This window comes from Teleopsis dalmanni, chromosome 1, assembly GCF_002237135.1.
Source record: "Teleopsis dalmanni isolate 2A chromosome 1, ASM223713v2, whole genome shotgun sequence".
In the NCBI taxonomy this organism is placed as follows: domain Eukaryota; kingdom Metazoa; phylum Arthropoda; class Insecta; order Diptera; family Diopsidae; genus Teleopsis; species Teleopsis dalmanni.
Genome location: NC_051846.1, coordinates 74,845,398 through 74,869,425, shown reverse-complemented (window position 1 = coordinate 74,869,425; position 24,028 = coordinate 74,845,398). Strand labels below are relative to the sequence as shown.

Below are 24,028 nucleotides of genomic sequence, written 5' to 3'. Positions count from 1 at the left end.
GATACGTTATTTTGACTATATATAAATGTTTTTATTTTTTTTTGTATGTTTATAAAATTTGTGTTAATATACATAAATTGAAAAAGATAGATAAAAGAAAACTTTTTTGCTTCAGCTTTCTAGTCTACGGGATCTGGTTTCCAAAGTCAGTGAAGGGAGTTTATTTAAGTATGAAATAAATGGATTCGGTATACATCATGGTTATCCTAAAATACAATTTGTATAAAATTTATTTAATTTAAATTTTAATATATATTGTGATACACAATAAAGAATGACATCAGTTGAACTTAACTCTTAACTAATTGTGAAAATATTAAATTCTCTAACTACAATAAATTGTGCTTACAACACCTCAGTAAGATTTATATTTATTTTGTTTACATTTTAGATAAGAATTTGTTTATGTGTGCAGTAACCATATATAATGTTTATGCTAAAATTAAGTAATAAAATTTGGTGTGTTTGTTTTTGTAAATTTAGAACGTTACAGAGTCATCAGGTCTTGTTGCTTTACTGTTACACCAGATTCAACTGATTTTTATTATTGTATGTTGATCCTTTTTTCGAGTCAGCGCAACTGGGCACTTTTACTCTTTGATAGCTGGGGGTACTACAGGGTCCCACCCATCTCATTGAATAATTTATGTATTGCCTATAAGCTTCATGATTATTCAGTGATTTATCTAAGATCTGCGTACCTCCCCGTGCGGAGAGTGATTACTCTAAGATTAGATAGTGGTAAGTAGGATAGCCTGTCAATTTTCGCATATTATTATATTATTATTGTGAAATGATACAATTAAATTTAATTTTAAAATTTAAAGTGTTTGAAAAAATAATAAAAATCATATATTAATTTGAAATTTGATTATCCACGTTTTCTTGCTATTTCCTTGCATTTATGTACAACAAAATTGAAATCAGTCGCATTAACAACAATTTTAAACATTTTACGAAAGTGATTTTAAAGGTGGTTCTTAGGCATTTACGATTTTATCACTTTACCGAATATCTGATTACCGAGTAACGTTTGATTACCATTAATTAAAATGGGTCCAAAAGATTTTTTGTGCAATCTTGAGCTCTTGTGCAATCAAAACAATGCTAATATGACGATGGGACTTGATAATTTCCATGATTTTATGAACATTTTCGGCAATTGGTCTTCCAGTGAGTGGTGCATCTTTGACATCGATATTACTAAAACGAAATCTACGAAACCTAAATTGCGCAGGATTGATTGCTACAATATCCGAACCATAGACATTATATGCATTTTCAGCCATCTAGATTGCGTTTTTGTTTTTATCAAAAAAAACTGTAAAATATGGTGATTTTTCTCTTTGCTGGTGTCCATCTTTAGTTCACGGTCATAAAAAACTGATTCAACCAATTACCAAACTGTCGAAAGTTTTTTTATTACAAAATCTCATCTTTCTAACGCTATATTGCGTAACTTGATTGGACTTATACAACGCGGGATATAGATGACTAAAGTCATCTATTGGGAAAATAATGGATTACTATTTACTTCACCTAATATTTGGTGATGTGCTACAAAAATATAATAGTTTATTACAGATGGGTGATTTGTTTTAATAAAAATGGAATATAAAAAACAACATAAAAACGATCTTGTGTATATATTTGTATAGGTTTTAAAAAACTCTTCAGCGGATAATTTTTGTAAAAAATGCATTAATAATATATTTCATGTATCACATTGTAAATAATTTTATTGTTTTTCAAATTTAACGCGAAAAATCATCTTTAACCTGTCATTCATTTTTTTTAACCTTTCTTATATTTCTTGGAAATGGTACACCTTTTCATATAGAAATTAACCAAACATTTTACCTAACACAAAAAAGATGGATTTTATGTGACCATCCGCGTCCCTTTAATATAATTAATTACTCCGTCACTCTTGTGTTTTTATCAATTACTAGCGGACCCGACAGCCTTCGGTCTGTCAAAAAGAATTGGAATGTGGCAGTTTTTTGTTCCTACCTATTTATAGTCGGGGCAAAAAAATCTTTTGAACAGAACAGTATCTTCTCTTCCAAGAACTTTGGCCACCCTTCTGGGATTCAGTAAAAAACCCCGACTAAGATGTTTTAGTCGAACTTAGGGTTCAAACCTGATTGGAAAATAATTTAAAGGGACAGTGGAAGCTTAAAGGTGACAAATATATAAAAACTGAGTGACTCGAAGATAATGATCTACAAAGGAAGTCCTGGGGATTTAATAAACATACCTGCAATAATCAACAACTTACTACAACATACAAACTCATTTATTCTGGTTATGTTCTTGTCTTCTTATATGTAAAAATGAATCGAAAAATGTGTTGGTAAGCGCATAACTCAACAACGCCTGGACCAATTTTTCTGCTAGAAAAGAGGTAAAACTTGCTTCATTGAAGCAACAACTAACAACAAATAATGTTCAGCAATAGACGCATTGATTCATAGGCGTTGGTAGGCGTTGTTTATATCAGGTTACTTGTTAAAAAGACATAAAGAAAAATGAATTGGTTGACAATATTATTAGAATTGGCATTAACATTGCAAAGAATCAAATAAAAGCGGTACTTAACCTAGGCATTATATACAGAACTATAGATGAACAAAGATGAAGGACAGGTAACGCATCTTCAGTACCTGTAAAGTCGCCGATATCATGCACAAACATATATATGATAAAAAAATGCACCAAATCTGTATTGTCTGTCAAAAATAAACACGACATTAGTTTAAGTTTGATATATGTGTATTAGAATAAATTGCAATACAATAAAAAGTATACAAGCAATAGCAATACTTGTGTGCACAACTTTACTCGCCGACGTTCGTAAACATACTGCCTCACTTTATTTTTGACAACTCGGCCTTTCCTGACAATTCGTCATCATCGCTGGAATAGTTGTAAGAATTTTCGTCGACATCTAGAATTGGTATTAAAGCGCACCAAGGCTTGATATGATCACTGGATACAACATTTGTGTAACGCCTTTGAGTAACACTTCGATCTGGTAAATCTTCTACAACGTAGCGATCATTGCCTAATACTTTTGAAACAATATACGGACCTTTAAACGCAGGATCGAGTTTATGACTTTCGCCTGACGCTGTTGGATCGAAATTGATAACCACCAAGTCGTCTTCTTTAAACTGATATGGTTTTGTATGCTTTGAATCATAGCGCTGTTTCCATTTTTGTTTCTCAACCTTGATGTTGATTGCTGCTTGTTGTTGATTTGTTATTACATCAGTTTTCCCTTCTGAACTATCTACTAATACCTGAACTATTCTGTTATATGATACATCTTTTGGGTTAAAATTAAAAATCAAATCGTTAGGAGTGAATTTCGTTGTTGAATTGGCATTCGTATTTATAGTCCATTGAATCTTTAGTAAATGTTGATCCCATTCCATGTTTTTGTTTGTACAACATTTTAGAGCACTTACTATTGTTTTATTAATTCTCTCCACCTGGCCGTTGGCACGAGGAGTACGCACCGCTGTTTTAATATGTTGAACTCCGTGCTGTTTTACGAACTTTTCAAATTCTTTTGATGTGAACGACGTGCCTCTATCCGATATAATGCGCTGTGGTTGACCAAATACTGAAAACATCTGTTTCAATGCCTTTATAACGGGTGTTGTTTTTGTATTTCGCACTGCTGTCAAAAACGTATACTTAGAGATGCGCAAACAATTACCAAGATATAGCAATTTCCTGCTTTGCTTTTTGGAAACGGTCCAACGTGATCAATATTAATTGTTCTGAATGGTATTGGTATGACATCTTCTATATGCAATTCTCCTACAGGTTTTCCTCCTTTCACTTTGTTTATACAACATTCTGGACTTGATGCTATATAAGACTTTACGTAGTTTCTCATACGTGGAAACCAAAAATAACGTCGCATACGTTCTAAAGTTTTTTCTGTTCCATAATGCCCTGCATCATCATGGTTGGATTTCAGCATACGCCACCGAACCGCCTGTGGAATAACAAGCTTGTTTCCATTTTCCGTTTTGCGATATAATCGACTCGCTAAGATAACATAATCTTCTTTCACCTGTGGCCAGCGTGTACAATCGTTCTTGCCTTGGAGTATTTCGCAAATTTCTTTTATTTTTGGATCTTGTTTTTGCATGGTGAACACCCAGTCTTCATCAATTGGAGTAATTTTTAACACGTTATCCGCAACTGTTAACGGCTTGTCTGGTGTTTGAAGCACTGCTTGTCTGCTCATACCATCTACGTGTGGCATAAGTTCACCTGCGCAATGAATGCACTCAAAATCGAACTCCTGTAGCTTTAACCACCAACGAGCTACACGTGGTATTAGTGCTGTTGACGCTTTAAGAGTAGCTACTGCGTTACAATCTGTTACCACTAAAAATTTTGCTCCTAGCAAGTATATACGAAATCTTTCTAGCGCCTCGGTAATTGCCAGTACTTCAAGTTCGTGGCTTGAATAGCGACTTTCGGCATCACTGCACAAACGACTATAATAAAACGCTGGTCTTAAACCCTCTTGCTCTCGTTGAAATAGTACTGCAGCAATTCCTGTTGCACTTGCGTCTGTATGAACTTCATGATATTTTGTTGGATCATATAACGTCAATACAGGCTGTGATGTAATGGCTGCTTTCAAAAGTTTAAAAGCGTTGTTTTGCTCCTCTTCCCATATAAACTGATGATTTTTCTTAAGCAATTTACTTAACGGTTGAGCTATCAAACTGTATTGCTTAACAAATTTACGGAAAAATCCTGTAACACCTAAAAATCTGCGTACTTCAGTTTCGTTTCTCGGTTGTGGATATTCATCAATACATCGTGTTTTCTCTGTACCCGGCTGAATACCAGCATTGTTTATGACGTGTCCCAAAAATTTTACTTTTGTCTGCATAAAAGAACATTTCGACGGTCGTAACGTTAAGCCAGCTGAAGCCATTGCATTAAGAAATTCTTTTAATATGGTTAGTCCCTCGTCAACTGAAGTTGATGCAATGATTACTTCGTCCACGTAGCTAATGATCTTGTGCTGATTCTCAAGCCCTCTTATTATGTTTGAAACGACCTCTTGAAATACCATTGGTGCGTTGACTAAGCCAAATGGCATAACATTATATTCAAACAAACCATCGGGTGTCATAAAAGCTGTAAATAGTTTGCTGTCGTCACTCATCGGTATTTGATAATATCCCGACGTCATGTCTAACGTGGTAAAATATTTGTTTCCTGCCAGTTTAGCTAATTGCTCTTCCACTATAGGCATTGGATATTGTTTCTTAACCGTCACTGCATTTAATGCACTATAATCAATACATAATCGATTTTCCCCGTTTGCCTTGGGTACTAATAACGCCGATGCTGCGTGTGGTAATGTACTGCGTTGAATTATGTTGTTTTTTAAAAGATCATCGAGAATTGAGCGTAGCGTACTTCTTTGGGAAAAAGGCACTTGATACCGTTTACCCAAAATCGGTTTCGTAAATGATGCTTCGATCTTCATTTCTGCCGTCTTACATCTGCCAATATTGGAAAGATCTTCGGCAAAACAACTTTCAAATTGTTTTAGTAAGGCACTCACCTGCTTGCGCTGTGTACCGTTGATATCAGCGCTTATATCAAAATGTTGTCGATTAACTGATACACCTACTTGTGTTTCAGTTTCAGTTTTTATCAGATTATTGTTATGGCTGATGACATCTCTACCTAGGAGAACTGGATACATGAGGAATTCATCAGGAACCACTTGAATAGATGTAAACAGCTGTTTGCCCTCATACTCGACTTTTGTTAAAATACGTTCCCGTGATTCTACAACTGCACCACCAAATCCTTGCAACCTCTTCACCGATAGTTGTCTACTTACATCTTTCGGAACAGAAGAATCTTTAATTAAAGTGTTATCGCTCCCAGTGTCTACAAATGCTAACAGTTCAGAAGACCCAATTTTAATTTTTCTCAGGATGGGAGGGTACGCGTTTGTTTTTTCTTCGTAAACTTGTGATATAGATGAACCTTTTGCCTTGCAATTCTTTTCTTCATGGCCTATCTTTAAACACTTCGTGCAACGTAATTTTCGTTGTGGAGCCGTACATTTGATTGTAATGTGCCCCATCTGATTGCAATTATAGCACTTCGGTCCCTTTGCTATTTCATTATTGTAGTTAATGTCTGTTGACTTTGCCGTTGGAAAATTAAAATGCTGTGGAACACTTTGGGCTGACTTCATATTTTGTATCGACTGAAGAAGTTCTGAGCATGAACGCACATTTATTGCTAACAATGCTCTTGTAGACTCCGGTTGATTTAGCCCATTTATTATATACGAATTTATAGATGGCTCGTCCATATTCGCTCTCCGTCCCATAGCTAACATGCTATAAAAATATTCGGTAAGCGTTTCGTTATATTTACGCTTGTGTCGCATCATCTCTCTGTGCGCATCTGCCGAATTTATTAAGCTTGGAAAATCCTGGGTTAACGCCCGTACAAACTCCTGCCAAGTTTCAAACACTGGTTGCGCATCCAGCCATTCCTTTGCTACACCCTTCATTTTATGCTGAGCCGCAAACAAAATTATTTCATCTTTCCAGCAATATGCTCGTTGAAGCTGTTCGATTTTTGTTATAAATTGTTCAGACGTTATGCAACCTTTGATCGGATCAAACTCAGGCAGTACTCCTACAACATCTTTAACAATTGAGTTACCTTGTACTGTATCTGCCCTTGTGATTGCTGTTGATACTGGTGAACTTATTGCCTCCGTCCGCACACCCGTCACTGCTGCCTCAGCCAAACTTTCCTGTCGTTGCGTGACCTGCTCTGGCTGTTGCATAGTCATTGCGTGCACCGCTTGGGTTAAATTCATCACTATGTCTTTTAGCTCTTCCAACTGCTTTGACATGCTTACGTTTTCTTCCGATTTATCAAGGTCGTAGTGTTCGGTGTTGATTTCGTCACTACCTAACACCTTTTCTATTTCCGCAATTTTAGATTGCTTACTGCCTACTGCTTGAATCCCATTTGCATTTAAGATCACGTTAAGATCTTTTATGCTTAACTCCTTCAATTTTTTTAACATTGTTTAATTCACCGCAACCGCTCCGTTTGGCTGTTTGAACAAAACTCCCCTATGTTGTTTACTTTTTCCTTTTACGAATATTAATTTCTTTAAAGCATGCGTACGTGCATGTTATTTATTACTTTTTTTTTTTCCTTAGAATCCCGACGCCGTTGATTCTCGTTAAAGCATGCGTGCGTGCATGTTTTTTTTTTCTTACTACCGTTTAACCGTTTGTCGTCTGTCTGGCGACCACTTTCTGTCTACCGGCGAGTATGCACTTATACTGTGTTTTTCAATTCGCTTTTGGATTTGTATCCCACTTCTGATTTGTCAAAAATAAACACGACGTTAGTTTAAGTTTGATATATGTGTATTAGAATAAATTGCAATACAATAAAAAGTATACAAGCAATAGCAATACTTGTGTGCACAACTTTACTCGCCGACGTTCGTAAACATACTGCCTCACTTTATTTTTGACATGTCGTTCAACAATTATCTGGATACTATGGTCCTAACAGTTTTCGAAGCTTCTTTTTTTTTTAAACATCATTGATTTTCATTGACTTTTTTTTTATTCATTCGATTATTTATTCAATCATTCTAAATAGAAATTGACAATAATTTTGTGAATCTTAAAAATTATCATGTATGCTACTAAACTAGAATATTCATATTTATTAATGATTTTCTTTTAAGGCGATTTAGTGCAGTTGCAGAAAATATATGTTGAGCATGAGAATTTAGATACGACTGGAGTCTCTCTAGAAATTTAGATGTATATTGGCGAATAACTTCTTTACCAGTTAGTAGATTTAGATCTTTGTGAAGGTTTTTGTTTTTGACATACCATGGAGCACACGTAGCTTGTCAGAGAATTTTAATTTGTACTCTGGATTTTTTTCTATATTTGTGTTACATAGTGAACACCACAGTTCTATACGATAGTTCCAAATTGGCTTTAAAATTAATTTATAAATTAATATTATGTTATCAAGAATGAGTTTAGAGTTGAGATTTAAAAACCCGTACAATTCTTTATATTTAAGATTTAATTGGAGTCTTTTGGCTTCAATATGACTTGTTCACGTGAGCCTTCTATCTAGATGAATTTTCAGATATTTCACAAAATGTGATTGAGCAATGTCTACATTATTGATTTTTACTGCCGGGCATATTTCTCCCCTTAAAGTAAAAGTTACTTGAACGCATTTAGTTTCTTGTAACTTAATGCTCCATTTAGCAACCCACTCTTCAATTAAAGCAAGATGCATAGATTTTGTGATGCCATAGTCCAGTCACGGTCGGTACTGACTATAGCAGTGTCGTTAGCGAACGTCGTCATTAATTTGTTTGGGTATTATGGAATATCAGCTGTGTAGATTAAGTATAGAAAAGGCCCAAGGACACTACCCTGAGGAACTCAGGCGTTGATATCGTACTCTTGTGAAGTAGAATATTTGTGTTTTAGAAGTTTATGAACGTTTTTCAGAAGCAACTAAAACGTGTTTATTTTCCATTTCTTTGCTTTTTTAATATGTCTAAATCAAAGGACTTCAATAAGTACTCAACACTCGAGATATACTCGAATTATACTCGCGCTCACATAATATTTCTACGAATGCCAAAACTGATCGAATCGTTTTTGACGAGTATATCCATTGATTCATACTACTCGAGTATATACTATGACTTATAACTTATCTGCTATTTATGCTTACTTACTTATTTGGCCATAACAACTCGTTACCGAGTTTCCGCCCTCGTGTGCGCCTTCTCCAATCAAGTACATCAACTCCACTTAGTGCTCCCTCAACTTGATCACTCTACCGGAGACACGGTCTGCCTCTACGTCTTCTTCTGCCAACTACACCTTTTTCTCTGGAGCATCTTCATCCATTCTCACGATGTTAATTCGCTAAATTATATCAATGTCGTGATAAAGCTCATACAGCTCATGATTCATTCGTATGCGATACTAGTTGCCAACTCGTAGAGGACTTTTCTCTCTTTTAGCTATATATGCTACTCTATTTAGAAAAGTGTACGCATATTTATGTCGCTAATACATTACCACCGGCACTTGTTACCGAAAAGACTTATGAGTCATTTCTATGGCGAACATGGTGGCGTATGAGAAAAAAATTTATACGCATTCATACATAGTTTTTATGAGTGTACTTTGAGTATTAAAATTATGACTGGTTGCAGTTCTCTGGTTTAGATGTAATCACTTTTTTATAAAAAAAAATATTTAAAAAAAAAGTTAGAGAGAATATGATCAAGGCTCAAATAACTGAAATTATAATTTGTTCATACAGATTTAAACTTTGCATATGCTTTATGTGATCAAAAGTAGTCTAAACTGAAGAAGGCAATTCTAGAGAATATATGTAAATATATTCAAATATTCACTATATTTATCAAATTAAGTGGTCAATCTGCGTGTAATACCTTATTTATATGAAAAACAAGCAAAATTTGGTTTCGTTTACCAAACACAACAATGTAAACCAGTGTTCGACGCAATATCATATTTCAGCGTTGTGGGATTGTGAAAGACTTAGGCATTGTATGTGGTGAATTTTGCATACCAACGCTACTGAAAAATGATCTTAGCTCGTCATCTCCAAAGTGCTTGTAAATTTATATCATTTCTAATAGAAACGGCATTAAATGAAACTTTTATTAGCAGAATTGATTGCTAAATCAGGATCTCCAGTAAAAAAATCAATTTTGCTTTTCATATGTTAGGAAGATGGGTCTCACTTCCTAAACATATTTAATATAATGAGAAAATTTTATGAATTTTTAAAATTATTAAAAGAAAAATACTTTTATTATAAGACATTTTTATTACTGATATTACAACATTTTAATCAATAAATAAGTATAGATGTGATGTATGCATAAACTCAAAATATTAATTTTATGTGTTAACTCACAAATAAATAAATACATAAAAATGCGCGTTCAATCCGCTATATATAAAACAAAGCTTAGCTTAACGAGCATATATTGAAACTTCAGTTAATATATTTACATTAATTGCGACATAAAATTTTAGTATTGTATTAATTACACATAATTTATAAACTTATCTTTAAATATTCTGTTTATTTCTTATATAATATTTTTAATTTTAAATTTATTTAAAAGTTGTAATTATAAACTTTTGTGCCTAAACTATTATGGCAATTTTATTTAGTAAAGCATCTCTAAATACAATGTTTAAGATAACGTTTCGAAGAAATGGTTCAGAAATTTAAAAGTTGGTCGTTTATCTAGCGTAATATCCCAGCATTGTAACAATAAATGATATAACTGAACAGGCATGAAATGATTTGTTGGCATTGGTATACGTAGTCCACGTTCTATAAAATCTATAACTTGACCATTATCCATATCAGGATATGGCTCTTGCCCATATGTAAAAATTTCCATTAATACTACACCATACGACCAAATATCAGATTTAATAGAATATAAATTAAACATTATGGCTTCTAGAGCAGTCCATTTAACAGGAAAACGTGGATCTTTTTTTGGACAATAGTTATTGTCAGTTATAGCACGTGCCAAACCGAAATCACAAATTTTGACTATATTATTTTCACCCATTAGAACGTTACGTGCTGCCAGATTACCATGTACCAACTGTTTGTATTCTAAATACTCCATACCAGATGCTATTTGTATTGCTATGTCAATAAGATCCTCGAAGTATAAGTAACGACCTGCGCCTTTACTTAAAAAATTTAATAAGTTGCCTTTGGGCATGTATTCTTGCACAATGTAAATTGGACCAATCTGTATTAAAAAAAATAAAATATTTTTAAAAAAACCGGTTTTTTTTATAAATGATATAACGTTTATGCTATAACAAATGTGAAATGAAAATGTACAATTTGTTAGAACGAAATTAGAATGAGTGCATTAGTTCCCACAAAAGGACAAAATCAAAATACTTCAAAAACAAATGAGTTATTTATAAAGATCACTGATGACTGATCAATTATGTAAAGAAACAATTGAAAACAATACAAAACGAAAACGTATAGAATATTTATTTCAGAGGAACAGATTCAACAAAAACTAAACAACAACGTCATTTGTATTAGAGAACTTCAATGAGTACTTAATAGTTGAGTTATACTCAAATCATTGCCTATATGTCACTTGTACCCATTCCAACCCTATTTTTTGTATACTCGACTTCACCTGATTCATACAACCAGCTTACAGGACTTATAATGATTTATACTCTTCTCATACGATAATCATTAACACTCACACTTGACATAAAAATTTATGTATCATTCATGAGTATTTCGTCGAAATCGGCGAAAATTTTTCAACTATTGTCACTGTGCATATAATTTCCAATTAAAAAAATTTCTAATTTAATGCACATATAATATTCAAGAAGACAAACAATATGCTTGCTTAGCAAACAACAGCGGTCTCACAAATTTTTTACAAGTACCAAAACTGATCGAAGCGGTAGTCATTCATTTTCCGTGAGTATACTCATTGATTCATACTACTCGAGTATATGCTATGACTCAGCTGGTATGTATGCTACTCTACTTAGAAAATTGTACGCACTCTTATTACACTGACTCATTAGCACCGGCTAATGAATCAGTGATTAAATGATTATAATTAGGGCATGAAAAAATATTTTGGTTTTTATGAGTGTATTCTAAGTATGAAAATTATGATTCGGTACAGTTCTCTTATATACATATACAGTCAAACTTCCATAACTCGAACTTCTATAACTTGAATTTTCTATAATTTTAACCAAAAAAGGTGTACCAAGGTTTTAGAGAACTAATTACATACAATTCTGCTTCCATAACTCAAACTTATAACTTGAATTTTTTTATGACTCTAACAAAAATTTTGTTCCGTGCCGATAAGAATATGGGAAAGTGCATTCTATAAGTCGAATTGTTGTTGGTTTAAGTATACATAAATGCATTTTGCTGTTAAGGGAAGTCCCTTTTTTCAAACCAAATGTTAAATTTTTTCTTTCTTAAGTTGTTTTTTTGTGCAACTGCCAGTCGCTGGCGTCGTGGCTTAAAGTAAATAAAATAACTTTAAATGCTTCTCTTAACGATTATATTAAGCTTGACAATGAAATTTGTACATCAAGCTTTCCTGCAGATGCCGATATTATTGAGCACTATAGCTCTAAATTACTGAATCCAATTCTAAGCGCAACGGAAAGTGATTATGAGGGTTCGGTGGATGTAAGTGTTCATCAGCCTTCCAAGGATGAAGTAGAAGACTCCTTCTTAATTCTGAATTTTTATTTACAAATGAATGATACTCCAACTGAATGATACTACACTATAAGGCTTGAAAAAAATTGGAATCTTTTTTTACTGAAAATAAAAAAAGAATTAAAATCCCAAACACTAATTTCTAATTATTTTACTTCACTATAACTTCTATGCTGTATTTGATTTTAAATAAATAAATAAATATCTTAAAATATAATTCTAATTTCTTTCAAAAATAAAACAAAAATAAATAAAAAAAAAATTCTCTAACTTGAAGTCTCCATAAGTCGAACCTTTTCTTTGCAAAATTGGATTTCGAGTTATAGAAGTTTGACTGTATTTACATATTTTCTAACCGCTATCTAAGCAAACCATGTTATAATTTCCACCAATTAATGAAATCTAATAGATACCTAGTCTATATTTTCCATATATTTAATATCCATTTTAGTTTAAATATTATTTTTCTTGAAAAATATGAAACGATAATATTTTGATGACATTTGTGAAACCCATTGATAATACAGCAATGATTTAACATCACACTTTAAAAAATCATTATGATTCCTTCACGATTTCACACTGAAAATTAATACAACTTGCATTTTGTACATTATAAACTATAGCTGACCTGTGAACTCATTGCATACAGTGCAATTAAACGATTATGACGAAATTTTTTAATTATATCCGCTTCTCTCCAGAATGCGTATCTTGACGTATTTTCTTCATCTAAGACTTTTACAGCCACATCAATGTTGCGCCATTTGCCATAGTAAACCTCACTAAAGTTTCCATGTCCCAATTTCTCAATTAAATGAATTTCTGAACATGGTATTTCATATCTGTCATTTTTCTTTGGGCCAACATTATACGTTTTAGCCACCGCTATTCCTGAAAAAGCAAACATTAATAGAAAATAATATATAAATAGAAAAAAGATTATAAATTACAACTATAGAAATACCAAATGGCTAGCTTATGAATAATAGCTGTATGTCAGAATATATGTCCTTATAAAAGTTTGAGTGAAGCATAAAGCTGATTAATTTAAGCACGTAAAATTTGTTTGTATAATGATGAGAAGAATTATAAACAATGAAACATAAAATATATTTAATGCAACAGAAATGAGAGCAACAAAAAAAACAAAGCAAGCGTAAGAATGCGTAAATGTAAAATACTCCTAATATCGCCAAATAATTTATGTATATTAAAAACTTTACTAACACACTTTAATCGTTTTGAAATAATATATACCACGACGATTTATATTCGTATATTCTACCATTATTAAGATCTGTTGTATCTATTTCTTCCTTTCTTTGAGGACCCATAAATTGGAGTAATATTTTCATGATATCTCAGACGTCTTCTATCTCTATCTCGTAATCTAAAGTTTGATATTTTAGCTTAAAAAAAATAATATTAGTTTTTTCTCGACCTGATTTAGGCTTCTTATGGACGTGCTGTTTTTTAGAAACTTATTTATTCCACTTTGAGACAGCTTCATGTTTTTCATATTCGAAAAAGAAAACAAATAATAAATTAGCAAACTAGATACAATAAAATTAAATATTTACAAGTTACTTTTGAAACTATTTTCTATATAATTAATATTACAATTAAACATATTTTATATCTTGAAAATTATGACTTTTTTTAACTTCCTTCCGTCTGATTGTTAAAAAATAATGAAATATTCACCATTATTAGTTCTGTCATATCCATTAGTTTCTTTTTTTGAAGGATCCACAAATTGTTCTGTTGGTATACCATTATTATATTTACGGTTGGTTGTGGCAATACTCCTACGATATCTCGGTCGTCGGTCATATTGATATCGTAGTCCATGACCAGAGCTTCTATCTGCAGATGAAGTTTTTTCTTGAACTGATTCACTATTCTTATTCTTCTTATCATCGTATTGAAGTTTGGAACTATTTTTATGCCATTCCGAGTCAGCTGCAAAAATTATTTATATATGAAATAGAAAACAAACATTTAACCTAATAAAATATAATAAATAAATACTTAAATTTTACTTTCTACATTTTTTCATATATAATTAATAGTACTTTGATATGTGTTTCCATATTTAAGGCTTACAATTGTTATCTTAGTTGTTTCATTTTCAGTTGACCATCGTGACAAAATGAAATATTTCTTTATTGTTTTCAACTGAAAGTTCATGACACAAAATATTTACCTTTATTAATATCTGTTGTAGCATGTTCATTACGCCCTTTTTTTTGATGATCCACCAAGTGTTCTGGACATAACCACTTCTCATCTTTCTCTGGTGAATCTAATAATTGATGTATATATAAATCAACTGATGTATTTAGAGTTAAAATTTCATAACACAATAATATATTAACCTCCTTTTATATATGCTTTGGTATGCCCATCATCTGCCTCTTCTTGCTGAGGAACTACAATAGGTTCTGCAAATAAGCGCTTCAGATCGTTTAAAAACATATATTCACTTTCCATTTTCTCTGGCGAATCTACCAATCAAATAATGATTCAAGTTCTTTATTGGCAAATGAAAGTATGTAGCATAATAAAATATTTACCTTCATCAACATCTGTTGTGACATATCCATTATTTACTTTTTTTGGAGTATCCACAATGGATTCTGCAAATAACCACTCTAAATTATATGTGAACATATATTCATTATCTTCTATCTCTGGGGAATCTACGTTTAGATCAATTAATTATTTTGGTACCATATTTACAAATGAAACTCATAAAACACAACAAAATATCTACCTTCATCAACTTCTTTCTTCTGATTATCTATAGCATGTTCTACTAACAACTCATCTGCTTTATTTTCATCTGTTTGGTATATTGGATCCAAGCTACTAATTCCAATTGAAATAATCTGAGTTTTTTCTTCAGCAGATTCAATTTGTGCTTTAAAATAAGAAATTAACTGATATATTATTAAATGAAATTTTACAATTATATATTATTACTGTTATTCTTCTGCAATTCAAGCATATACGTTTCCCAATTTGGAATTAGTCGATTGTATACGTCCATTATTGATTTTGCATACATGACGGAATTATATAGCCGTTTTAGAATTGTTGAACCTAGTATTACTTTAAATATATGGATTAATGCAGTTGTGTTTCCATTTGATAATAACTGGCGCAATGGCTCATAATCAAGTGTGTCACGTATATTTTTTTGTGGATGTGTTATATGTAAAACCGACAAACTTCTTTTTATATTATGACCCACCAATATTTTACCTATGTTTTGTATATTGGAATTGCAATTATTTAATTATACTAAATTTTAATAATTTACCTTGCAATATATTAACCACTTCATTCTGTACATTTACAAAATCCTCTCCATATTTAGAAGCCGTGCGTATTATTCGGTTTATTCTAATACGCTTGTCAACTAATTTTTTCTCAGGTTTTACATATGTGTCCAACAATACCTTTCGTGATTGATTTACAATGGAAACGCGAACTAATATATCAACATTATCATAGCGTTTAGTGCTAACCACATCGCAATATATTGCAACAATATTTCGAGAACGACAATTTCTAGGTCGACGAGCTGATTTTACTAGTCTTTCATCGCCCAAAACTTCAACATTAGAAATTTTTCTATTTGAATTCATTTTGAAATCAATTTTTACTACAATCGAAATTAGACATGTATGTTGAATTAATCGTCATGTTTAAAAACATTACGGTCTTTCTGTGTACATATGTATATAGTTTTTAAATAAAACACCAGATCACAAAATTTGTTTTTCCATTTTGCGGTGCTGCCCATTTAACCACAAATCACAAATTTATTAACGCACAGCTGCACTCAGAATTGTATGTCTGGCAACCTTTTTAATTACAAAGTTTAAAACTTGCGATTTGCTTGCTAAAAACTTGTAATGGACATTTTTATAATAAACATGAAATTACCGAAGTTTGATAGGTTTAAAGTCAAACATTAAATATGTATTTAGGCCGTGTGCGAGTTCGAGTAAATTAAGATAAAGTAAATTCTGTTTAGTTATATAAACATTTATTTATTTATTTATTGCACTTATTTATTATTTTTGGTTAAAAGTATAACCAAAAAAAAGTATTTGGTTATTAACCAAAATTATCAAAGTTATTAAACTATCTTACAAAATTTTTACAACGGTAACACCTAATTTACTTAATTTTATCTAACGTACCCTACTCGAAATTGTGGTAAATACCAACATTCGCTTCCATATCGACATAATTTACTATTTTCCTCAATTTACCCGAACTCGCAAACGGTCTTACAGTCAAATCAAACATTTGCTAATGTAGCACCTGTATAAATGTATGCAGTAACTTAATGTTAACACTAAATTTCTTTACGGCTTTTATTTAGCAGGTTAATCTCATGCTCAATTAAGCATTAAATTTTTAAATAATAACAGTAGACGTCCTTTATTTCTCCATTTTTTAAATCAAAATACTGAAACCCTTAAATCTATGCCTAAAAATACATATATAAATGTATCATAAAGAACCAATGTAAAATATCGAATTTTGAACAAATTAATTTTAGAAATGAACTCAAACCGCGCATAACTATAAACCTGGATTTATCTAGATTCACACTAAATTTGACAAATTTTGTTGCCCAATCGAACCTTTTTAGATTTAACAATTTCGTTGTTGTGTTAATATTTTTATAAATATCAAATTAGACTTTATCTGTCATGTTATACATATAAAACAACTATTAATTTCAGAGTAGTCTTGCTACTCTAGCAAAATATCTAGTGTTATAAATCACCAAAAGAAAATGAAAATTGCTCTGAAAATCTCGATCTCGATTGAAAAAGTGACCCCATATTCATCAATCGAAAACGGTCTCATAGTGTGTTTAAACTACCTTCAACTTGTAAATTGAGGCAGCTCTAGTTTACATAATAGGTGTACAAGTCAATCATTTCTATTTATTGATGTAAACCAAACTGACTGGCTAATAATATATCTTAACATCATTCTGTACAAAACTTATTTTATTTATATACTTTATTAAATTATAAAACCTACAGATTAGCGCCGTTCGTAACAGTCTTTTTGATTAAACCGAATTATTTTCATAAACTATCTTGCTACGTCGGCAAATATTGTTTTGACATATTTTTAAAAATATTACATTTATTTATTATCGACAGGTGCGATCTTCATGAGAGTGTACACTACCTAATAATAAGTCTGTTCCACGAGCTACTCCTAGTAACTTTGAGTAACACTGTGTTTAAACAAGTGCGTTTCACCAGCAAATTTTGGTGTAAATTTTACTTGAGTTTTACTATGAGTATATCGTGAAAAAGACCTAATATTATATATTTTAGAATACTGACACTGCTCTAGAGAAAGGTGGCATCTACAATAACTTAAGCAATTGTCAAAACATTTTCGGATAAATATTTGTTTAATAACAGACTAATTGGTGTGTTTTGAAATGCCTGTAAAGAAATTAATTAGAAAAGTTAAAGAGAATGAAATTTTATACCGGAAACCCTTTATCAAAAATAATTTGACAGAGGAACAAAAAAAAAAATGGATGGAAATCGCGAATTCTTGCAATATTGAGAGTGGTACTAAATCTCGGAATTGTGTGTTATATTTAATGATGTATTAAAGTTTCAGGAGCAATAAGTATGTGGCAAACAGTTCTTTATAATTATAGGAATTATTTGACAAAAGGAACAAAGTTTACATATGCTAATGATATGCAGTTTATGCAAGCATTTATATTTGAAGATGAGTAAGATTAACTGATATTTAATTTTCTGTTTTAATTGAACATTCTGAATTTAGGCTCTGTGAAAATAGTACGTTGAATGTTGAATATGACGAAAATGAATTGGATCGTATTTTAAATTCTGAAGATGAGGATAATCAATGCACCATCCTAGAAAAAACTCGCACAAATAATGTTCGGGATAAAACTATAGAAAAAAATGACTTAAAGCAGAATGAAATGAATTTGGTGGTGCAAGAAAGAGTTTCTCATTTACAAGAACATCAATGTGTGGAAAATGACACGAATGGGGATTTTACACAATCCTTTAATCATACAAATTTATCTTCTTTGGAATTAATTTTTCTTGGTTATGCAAAACTGGTGCAAAGTATGTCACTACCACTTCAAATTCAGACAAAGAAAAAGATATTGAACATTATGGAGGAAGCAGAATTGCAAATGCTAAATGAGAAATAAGATAAATTAATAAATAATGTTTTGAATAATAAATATTAACTTATGACCATACAACTTTCTTTTTATTTTATTTAGAAATTTAGCAATATAGATAATTAGAACACACTAAGGTTACTTTAGGGAAAAAAGCAAGAAATCATCTGACTTCTATGTTTTTTGGAACATGTTATCTATTTTTATATACAAAAATGAATCATAGTGCAGAAAACATGAATTGCAAAAATTTATTTTAATGAATTGAATTGGGCTAACTATATAGTTGCTTCGAAACTTGCCAAATACTAACCATTAATCGTCTGAAATTGTTTGCTGATTGGTAATAGTCCGTTTCTAGTTTTTGAAATGCTAGTGTAACTAATTGAATCTGCTTATAAATGAACCAACAGGACATTAACTTAATTTGCGTTATCTTAAATTCGAATTTTATCAACCCTCTCCTTGAGTGTATTTTCCAATGTAAATAACATTTTTAAACTATATATTTTGTTCCTAGTTGCTGAACTAACCATTGAATTAATAAATAAAATAAATGCAAAAAATACTTTACAAATTTGTGCTCATTTCCTCTCTATTATAAGTTTATTTAAATACTGAAAATTCGACGCAAATCAGGCGTGTTAGTGATTGCAGCAGCAATTGTATCGCCAACAGTGATATTAATTCAACTTATGTAGGACGCCAACAGTCATGTCGACAGCAAATTATCAGCGTCGCAAACTGCGTTAGCACCACTTGTAGGTATGTCGTCACAGTCGATGAGATCTGCTTCGCTGTCAATGTCATCATCTTCGTCTGTTGTAACGTTCACATTTGGTAGTAAACCTAGAAAAAGGCAAGATAATGGTTATTACAAATAGCCTCAGATATAGATTATAAATTTTTTATAATAGAAAAAATTACTAATAGACTAAAGTATTGCTGCTTATTTTATTGTTTTATAACAATTTGTACTAATGATTTAAAAATAACTTGTGGAATTGTTATAATACAAATCACTATTTAAATTTTCAGATGTAAATTTTACAAAAATTTTAAATCGTGATGTGTAGCACAATTAGTTAATAAAAAGTTAATATTTTACACTATATTAACACATTTTACATTATATTATTTTTTGTTGTTATATTTCAAATACATACCTAAATAAGAACTTATTGCATTTCGTATAGCGTTAGCATCTTTATCTTTATTTCCCAGTGTTGTTGATACATTAGGTTGATGTTTGGATGAAGGAATGAATTGTAGCCAAGACTCAACTATACGATCATCCCTTTCAGTACAGATGTTGTGGAGAATGCAGCATGCCTTAACAATGCTACTCACATTTTCAATACGATTTTCGAAACCCTTTCCGAGACGCCGAAATCTTGCTTTCAGACGACCAAAGGCATTTTTAACAACACGTCTTGATGATGACAGCTTTTTGTTAAAATTTCTTTCATGTTCCGGTTGGTTTATTCGATAAGGATATGGTTTCATTAATATTGATGATAACTGAAAAGCAGAATCACCTATTAACATTATAGGTACGTTTACACCATCGACGTTAATATATTTTTTAAAAATGTCATTTTCTTCATGATATCTCTTAAGGGAGGAGTTTTCAAAAATATGTGAATCATTACTACTCCCTGTACCACCAACATTTATGTAAGTGAAGCGACATCTGAAAAAGCATAAAATATTTAAAATATATTTCATGTACCCAAAACTAAAACTGTTTTTTACTTATGATCTACTGCTGCAAACAGTATAATAGAATACCATCCCTTAAAGTTGTAGTAATCTGGGGCCTGTTGTTTTGATGGAGACACTTCAATATGACAACCATCTGTGGATATATAATTTTTAGTTTATTTATCAGATCACAAAGTAAATATATGTACCTATTGCACCACAACATTGTGGAAATCCTAAACTTTGAAAACCTTCAACAATTTCCTTTAATCTTTCATCAGTAAAAGGATAATCCTTTAAAAACTCATTAGCTAGTTTATTATTAACGCTCTCACAAAATTCCAACACCATTTCACAAACCGTTGATATACCAATTCCAAATAGGTTAGCTATTTTTTTGTATTCGACAGAAGACGAAAGTGCGTAGAGAGCAACTGCGACACGCTTCTCAACAGATATGCCTTTGCGCATGTTAGTATCACGCCTTTTGAGATGCTGAAATCTGTTTACTAAGTACGAGAAAGTTGATCTTTCAATCCGAAAATTATTTTTAAACTGGCAATCGGAATATTTTGGCACATCATCTTCCCAAAATCTGCTACCCCTTTCCTAAAAGACAAAAATGTATTCAATTTTTGCAAATATTACTGTTCTTTGAAAATCTTACGTGTGTCCATACATTTCGACTATTTGTATTTCTGTAATAAGACAATAGTGATTCTAAGGCACAAATTTTTTTCAAGTTAGCCGCTCGTCTTAATGCAGCTCTTCTCCTTCTATGAATCAAAACAGTAGTCAACATGTTGTTCATTTCGATTACTGTTTTGTTGTCAATAACAGCACAATATATATTACATTTATTTTGATTTAAAAAAATATAAAAACGTTAATCTATTAATTAAATAGATATAATAGCTTGTAAATATTTATTAACTCTAAAACTGATTGCAATTGAGTACAATTTCTTTTCAAACTTTTGTTTCCATATCCCGATATGACTACACAAGAAAGACGAATCCATTTCATTCAAATCTTTGAATATTTGTTCAAATGTTTCTGTACGTATAGCTTTTAAAAAATATTTATGCAAATGCGCAAGCATTTCAGTGCGCAAAGTGGCATCATTACAATTGCATATTATGCATTTAGGAAAACAGCTGATTGCCACTTTCAGACAAAGAATATTTATGCAAGAACGGACACATAAATCATGGCGTGTGTATATATATGGAGTAACAATTTGCAAAAGCACTCAATTTTCAATGTAGACTGGTCTAATCGTGGTAAATGGAAAATGAATAATGAAAGCACTGTTTTTGTAATATTTTTAATTTAATATTTATATTATATATAATATTTTCCAATTTCCTCTTTCTTCCTACGCATGGTCTTTATTTTAAGTATAACTAGATAAAAATTTTTTTTGCAATAATCAAAAAACAAAAAAGTTTTATATAGCAATTGCTTACAGTACACTCATAAAAAGCAAATATAAGTATGTATAAATATTTTTCTTATACGGCGTTTACATTGGCCGAAAATGGTTCATTTTGGTCAAAAATCGAAAATGAGTATCGAATGGCTCATTCTTGCATATAAAATTTCAAGCACAAAATGAGCAATTTTCTCACATTCTGTATGAATGACGTTCGAATGCATTCCACATATGTTCCAAATGCAAAGGAATCTATTGAACATACCCTAAATGAAAGCTCTTCATGGCATTTTGACAGTTTGTAAAAGCTGTTTTGACATATTTACAAAAAAAGATAAACAAATGTTTAGTAGTTTTATTTCAGTTTGAATTGTTACCATGACAACGAATGAAATACAACGAATGTAAACACTTTCAAATGAGTCATTCAAAATGAGCCATTTTCGGCCAATGTAAACGCCGTATTATACACTACTTTTACGCATTCTTATTCACCACAGATATGATCCATAAGTATATTCGTTAACGATTGGTGGAGTTAATGAATCAGCGTTACACGAGTGTGTACACTTTACTAAGTAGAATGGCGTATAAGCTACTCATAAGCAGAGTACTAATAAGTCATATACTATGGTCGTGTGCGAGTTAGGCTAAGTTGCGTTCTAAATGAGGGAAATTCTAAGTTGTGTCGATAATGTATTGATGTGTCGATACGTGTTGATAAATGGCAGTGCAAAATATCCCAAAAAATCTCTCATTTGGTTTAGCATCAACTTAGCCTAACTCGCACACGACCTAAGTTCGCAGAAATCTTAATTTCATCTTCGTTTCAGCGAAATTAAGTTGTTTAATAACCTTAATTCAGTTTTAAGGTTAGATCGAAATTAAGGAAAATTGCCATAATTTCGTTGAAACGAAGGCTGAAATTAAAGCACATTTCAAATGCAATCATGCGTAAGATAAATTTTAAGCAAAAGATAAAGTGAATGTCAGTGACAGTTTACTTTAATAAAACTGGGAAAATATTTAAAAAGAAATGCAAAGTTTTAAATTTGAATATAGAGAAAAAACTGTAACTGTTATTAATTTAAAAAGAAGTGGAAAATAATAATTTACATACCTAAAATCCACAAGAACTAATAAAACTGCTGAATGCCATCCTTTATAGTTAAAACAATCAATTTTCCAGATACAAGTAGTGTTTGGAGCATGTAATTTTTAACATTCGATTTTTAAACAAAAAATATATGATTTCCTTAATTTGGGGCAGTATGAACACTTTCCAAATTAACTTAATTTCATTTTAACGAAATGAAAGAAAATTGGCTGCCTGAACATAGTATTAAATGCACTGATAACTGCAGAATTTTTTACAAAACTTAACTACAAAATAACTACAAAATTTTTGAATGCATAATTCTTGTACGTTATATTTATTTAAGAATTAAACAGCATATATGTCAATTAGTATTAATATTGTAGCCTAAGGCCGTGTGCGAGTTCGAGTAAATTGAGGTAATGTAAATTGAAATTGTCTAGGAATTTTTTGCACTGCACTTATGTAAATATTTATTTATTGCACTTATTGATTATTTTTGATTAAGAGTTTTCAAATTCATTTATTTATTTATTTATTAAATATCTTATAAAATGTTCACAATGGTAACACCTAATTTAGCTAATTTTTATCTAATTTACCCTACTTGAAATTTTGGTAAATACCAACATTCGCTGCCATATCGACATCTTTTATTATATCCCACAATTTACCATCAATTTACTCGAACTCGCACACGGCTTAAATACCGAATTTTATTTGTTTCACTAATAACACGACAAAATTAGTACAAGAACACATTTTTTTTTAAACTTCATAAACATTACGTGAAAAATATGATTAATTTTTTTATAAACCGTAATGATTTTAATACATTGATAAATTTTACATATCTTGATAAAATTATGATTATTAATTAGAAAAGCAAAAACTAAAGTTAAAATTGTAGAATAAAACTTATACAAACTAATTCCAACCAAATTTCATTTATTGCCACTTTAAACACACTCAGCAATTTACAACCATACACAGATTAATTTGCTAATGCCAACAAAAAATCCATCTTTTATTGTCATCAAATATTTATGCCTTAAAAGGAAAAACAAACATTCATAACTTTTTTTGTTTCGTTTAAAATTTTGCATTTATTCTTACAAAAACAAAACCATAAATTTAATATTACGCAGAAGATATTGATATAGCAATATATACATATGTATCT

General features: G+C 31.1%; 3 protein-coding genes across 4 annotated transcripts; 1 reads left to right on the top strand and 2 right to left on the bottom strand.

The window, feature by feature from the left end:
* Positions 1–10,244: 10,244 nt before the first annotated feature.
* On the bottom strand, positions 10,245–16,141 carry LOC119668079. Its single transcript, XM_038077465.1, has 9 exons — positions 15,713–16,141; positions 15,373–15,654; positions 15,164–15,310; positions 14,964–15,089; positions 14,766–14,894; positions 14,594–14,692; positions 14,092–14,349; positions 13,016–13,278; positions 10,245–10,903 (listed from the first exon to the last, which is right to left on the bottom strand). Exons 1-9 carry the CDS (start codon positions 16,038–16,040, stop codon positions 10,325–10,327), a joined length of 2,211 nt encoding a protein of 736 aa, XP_037933393.1. The 5' UTR covers positions 16,041–16,141; the 3' UTR covers positions 10,245–10,324.
* A 1,548-nt stretch (positions 16,142–17,689) lies between these two features.
* On the top strand, positions 17,690–18,685 carry LOC119670207. 2 transcript variants are annotated; one of them, XM_038080374.1, is made up of 3 exons: positions 17,690–18,011; positions 18,064–18,181; positions 18,235–18,685. In XM_038080374.1, the coding sequence occupies exons 1-3, from the start codon at positions 17,876–17,878 to the stop codon at positions 18,635–18,637; spliced, it is 657 nt and encodes a 218-aa protein (XP_037936302.1). In that variant the 5' UTR covers positions 17,690–17,875; the 3' UTR covers positions 18,638–18,685. The 2 variants fall into 2 exon arrangements, with proteins under 2 accessions (XP_037936302.1, XP_037936301.1); XM_038080373.1 differs by having other exon boundaries at positions 17,695–18,011; positions 18,058–18,181.
* A 145-nt stretch (positions 18,686–18,830) lies between these two features.
* On the bottom strand, positions 18,831–21,445 carry LOC119672140 (protein ANTAGONIST OF LIKE HETEROCHROMATIN PROTEIN 1-like). Its single transcript, XM_038083116.1, has 5 exons — positions 20,982–21,445; positions 20,524–20,923; positions 20,366–20,468; positions 19,777–20,303; positions 18,831–19,459 (listed from the first exon to the last, which is right to left on the bottom strand). Exons 1-5 carry the CDS (start codon positions 21,123–21,125, stop codon positions 19,323–19,325), a joined length of 1,311 nt encoding a protein of 436 aa, XP_037939044.1. The 5' UTR covers positions 21,126–21,445; the 3' UTR covers positions 18,831–19,322.
* Between the last annotated feature and the right edge of the window lie 2,583 nt (positions 21,446–24,028).

Coding starts and splice junctions, on each gene's coding strand:
- LOC119668079 (XM_038077465.1), bottom strand. CDS start 16,040: ATGAATTCAAATAGAAAAATTTCTAATGTTGAAGTTTTGGGCGATGAA. Junction 14,895..14,963: donor CACAACAGATGTTGATGAAG/GTAAATATTTTA, acceptor TTTGATTGGTAG/ATTCGCCAGAGAAAATGGAA. Junction 13,279..14,091: donor ATATGACAGAACTAATAATG/GTGAATATTTCA, acceptor TTGCTTTTTCAG/GAATAGCGGTGGCTAAAACG.
- LOC119670207 (XM_038080373.1), top strand. CDS start 17,876: ATGCCTGTAAAGAAATTAATTAGAAAAGTTAAAGAGAATGAAATTTTA. Junction 18,012..18,057: donor TTCTTGCAATATTGAGAGTG/GTACTAAATCTC, acceptor GATGTATTAAAG/TTTCAGGAGCAATAAGTATG. Junction 18,182..18,234: donor GCATTTATATTTGAAGATGA/GTAAGATTAACT, acceptor TTCTGAATTTAG/GCTCTGTGAAAATAGTACGT.
- LOC119672140 (XM_038083116.1), bottom strand. CDS start 21,125: ATGAACAACATGTTGACTACTGTTTTGATTCATAGAAGGAGAAGAGCT. Junction 20,469..20,523: donor ACAATGTTGTGGTGCAATAG/GTACATATATTT, acceptor ATATATCCACAG/ATGGTTGTCATATTGAAGTG. Junction 20,304..20,365: donor TTTGCAGCAGTAGATCATAA/GTAAAAAACAGT, acceptor ATGCTTTTTCAG/ATGTCGCTTCACTTACATAA.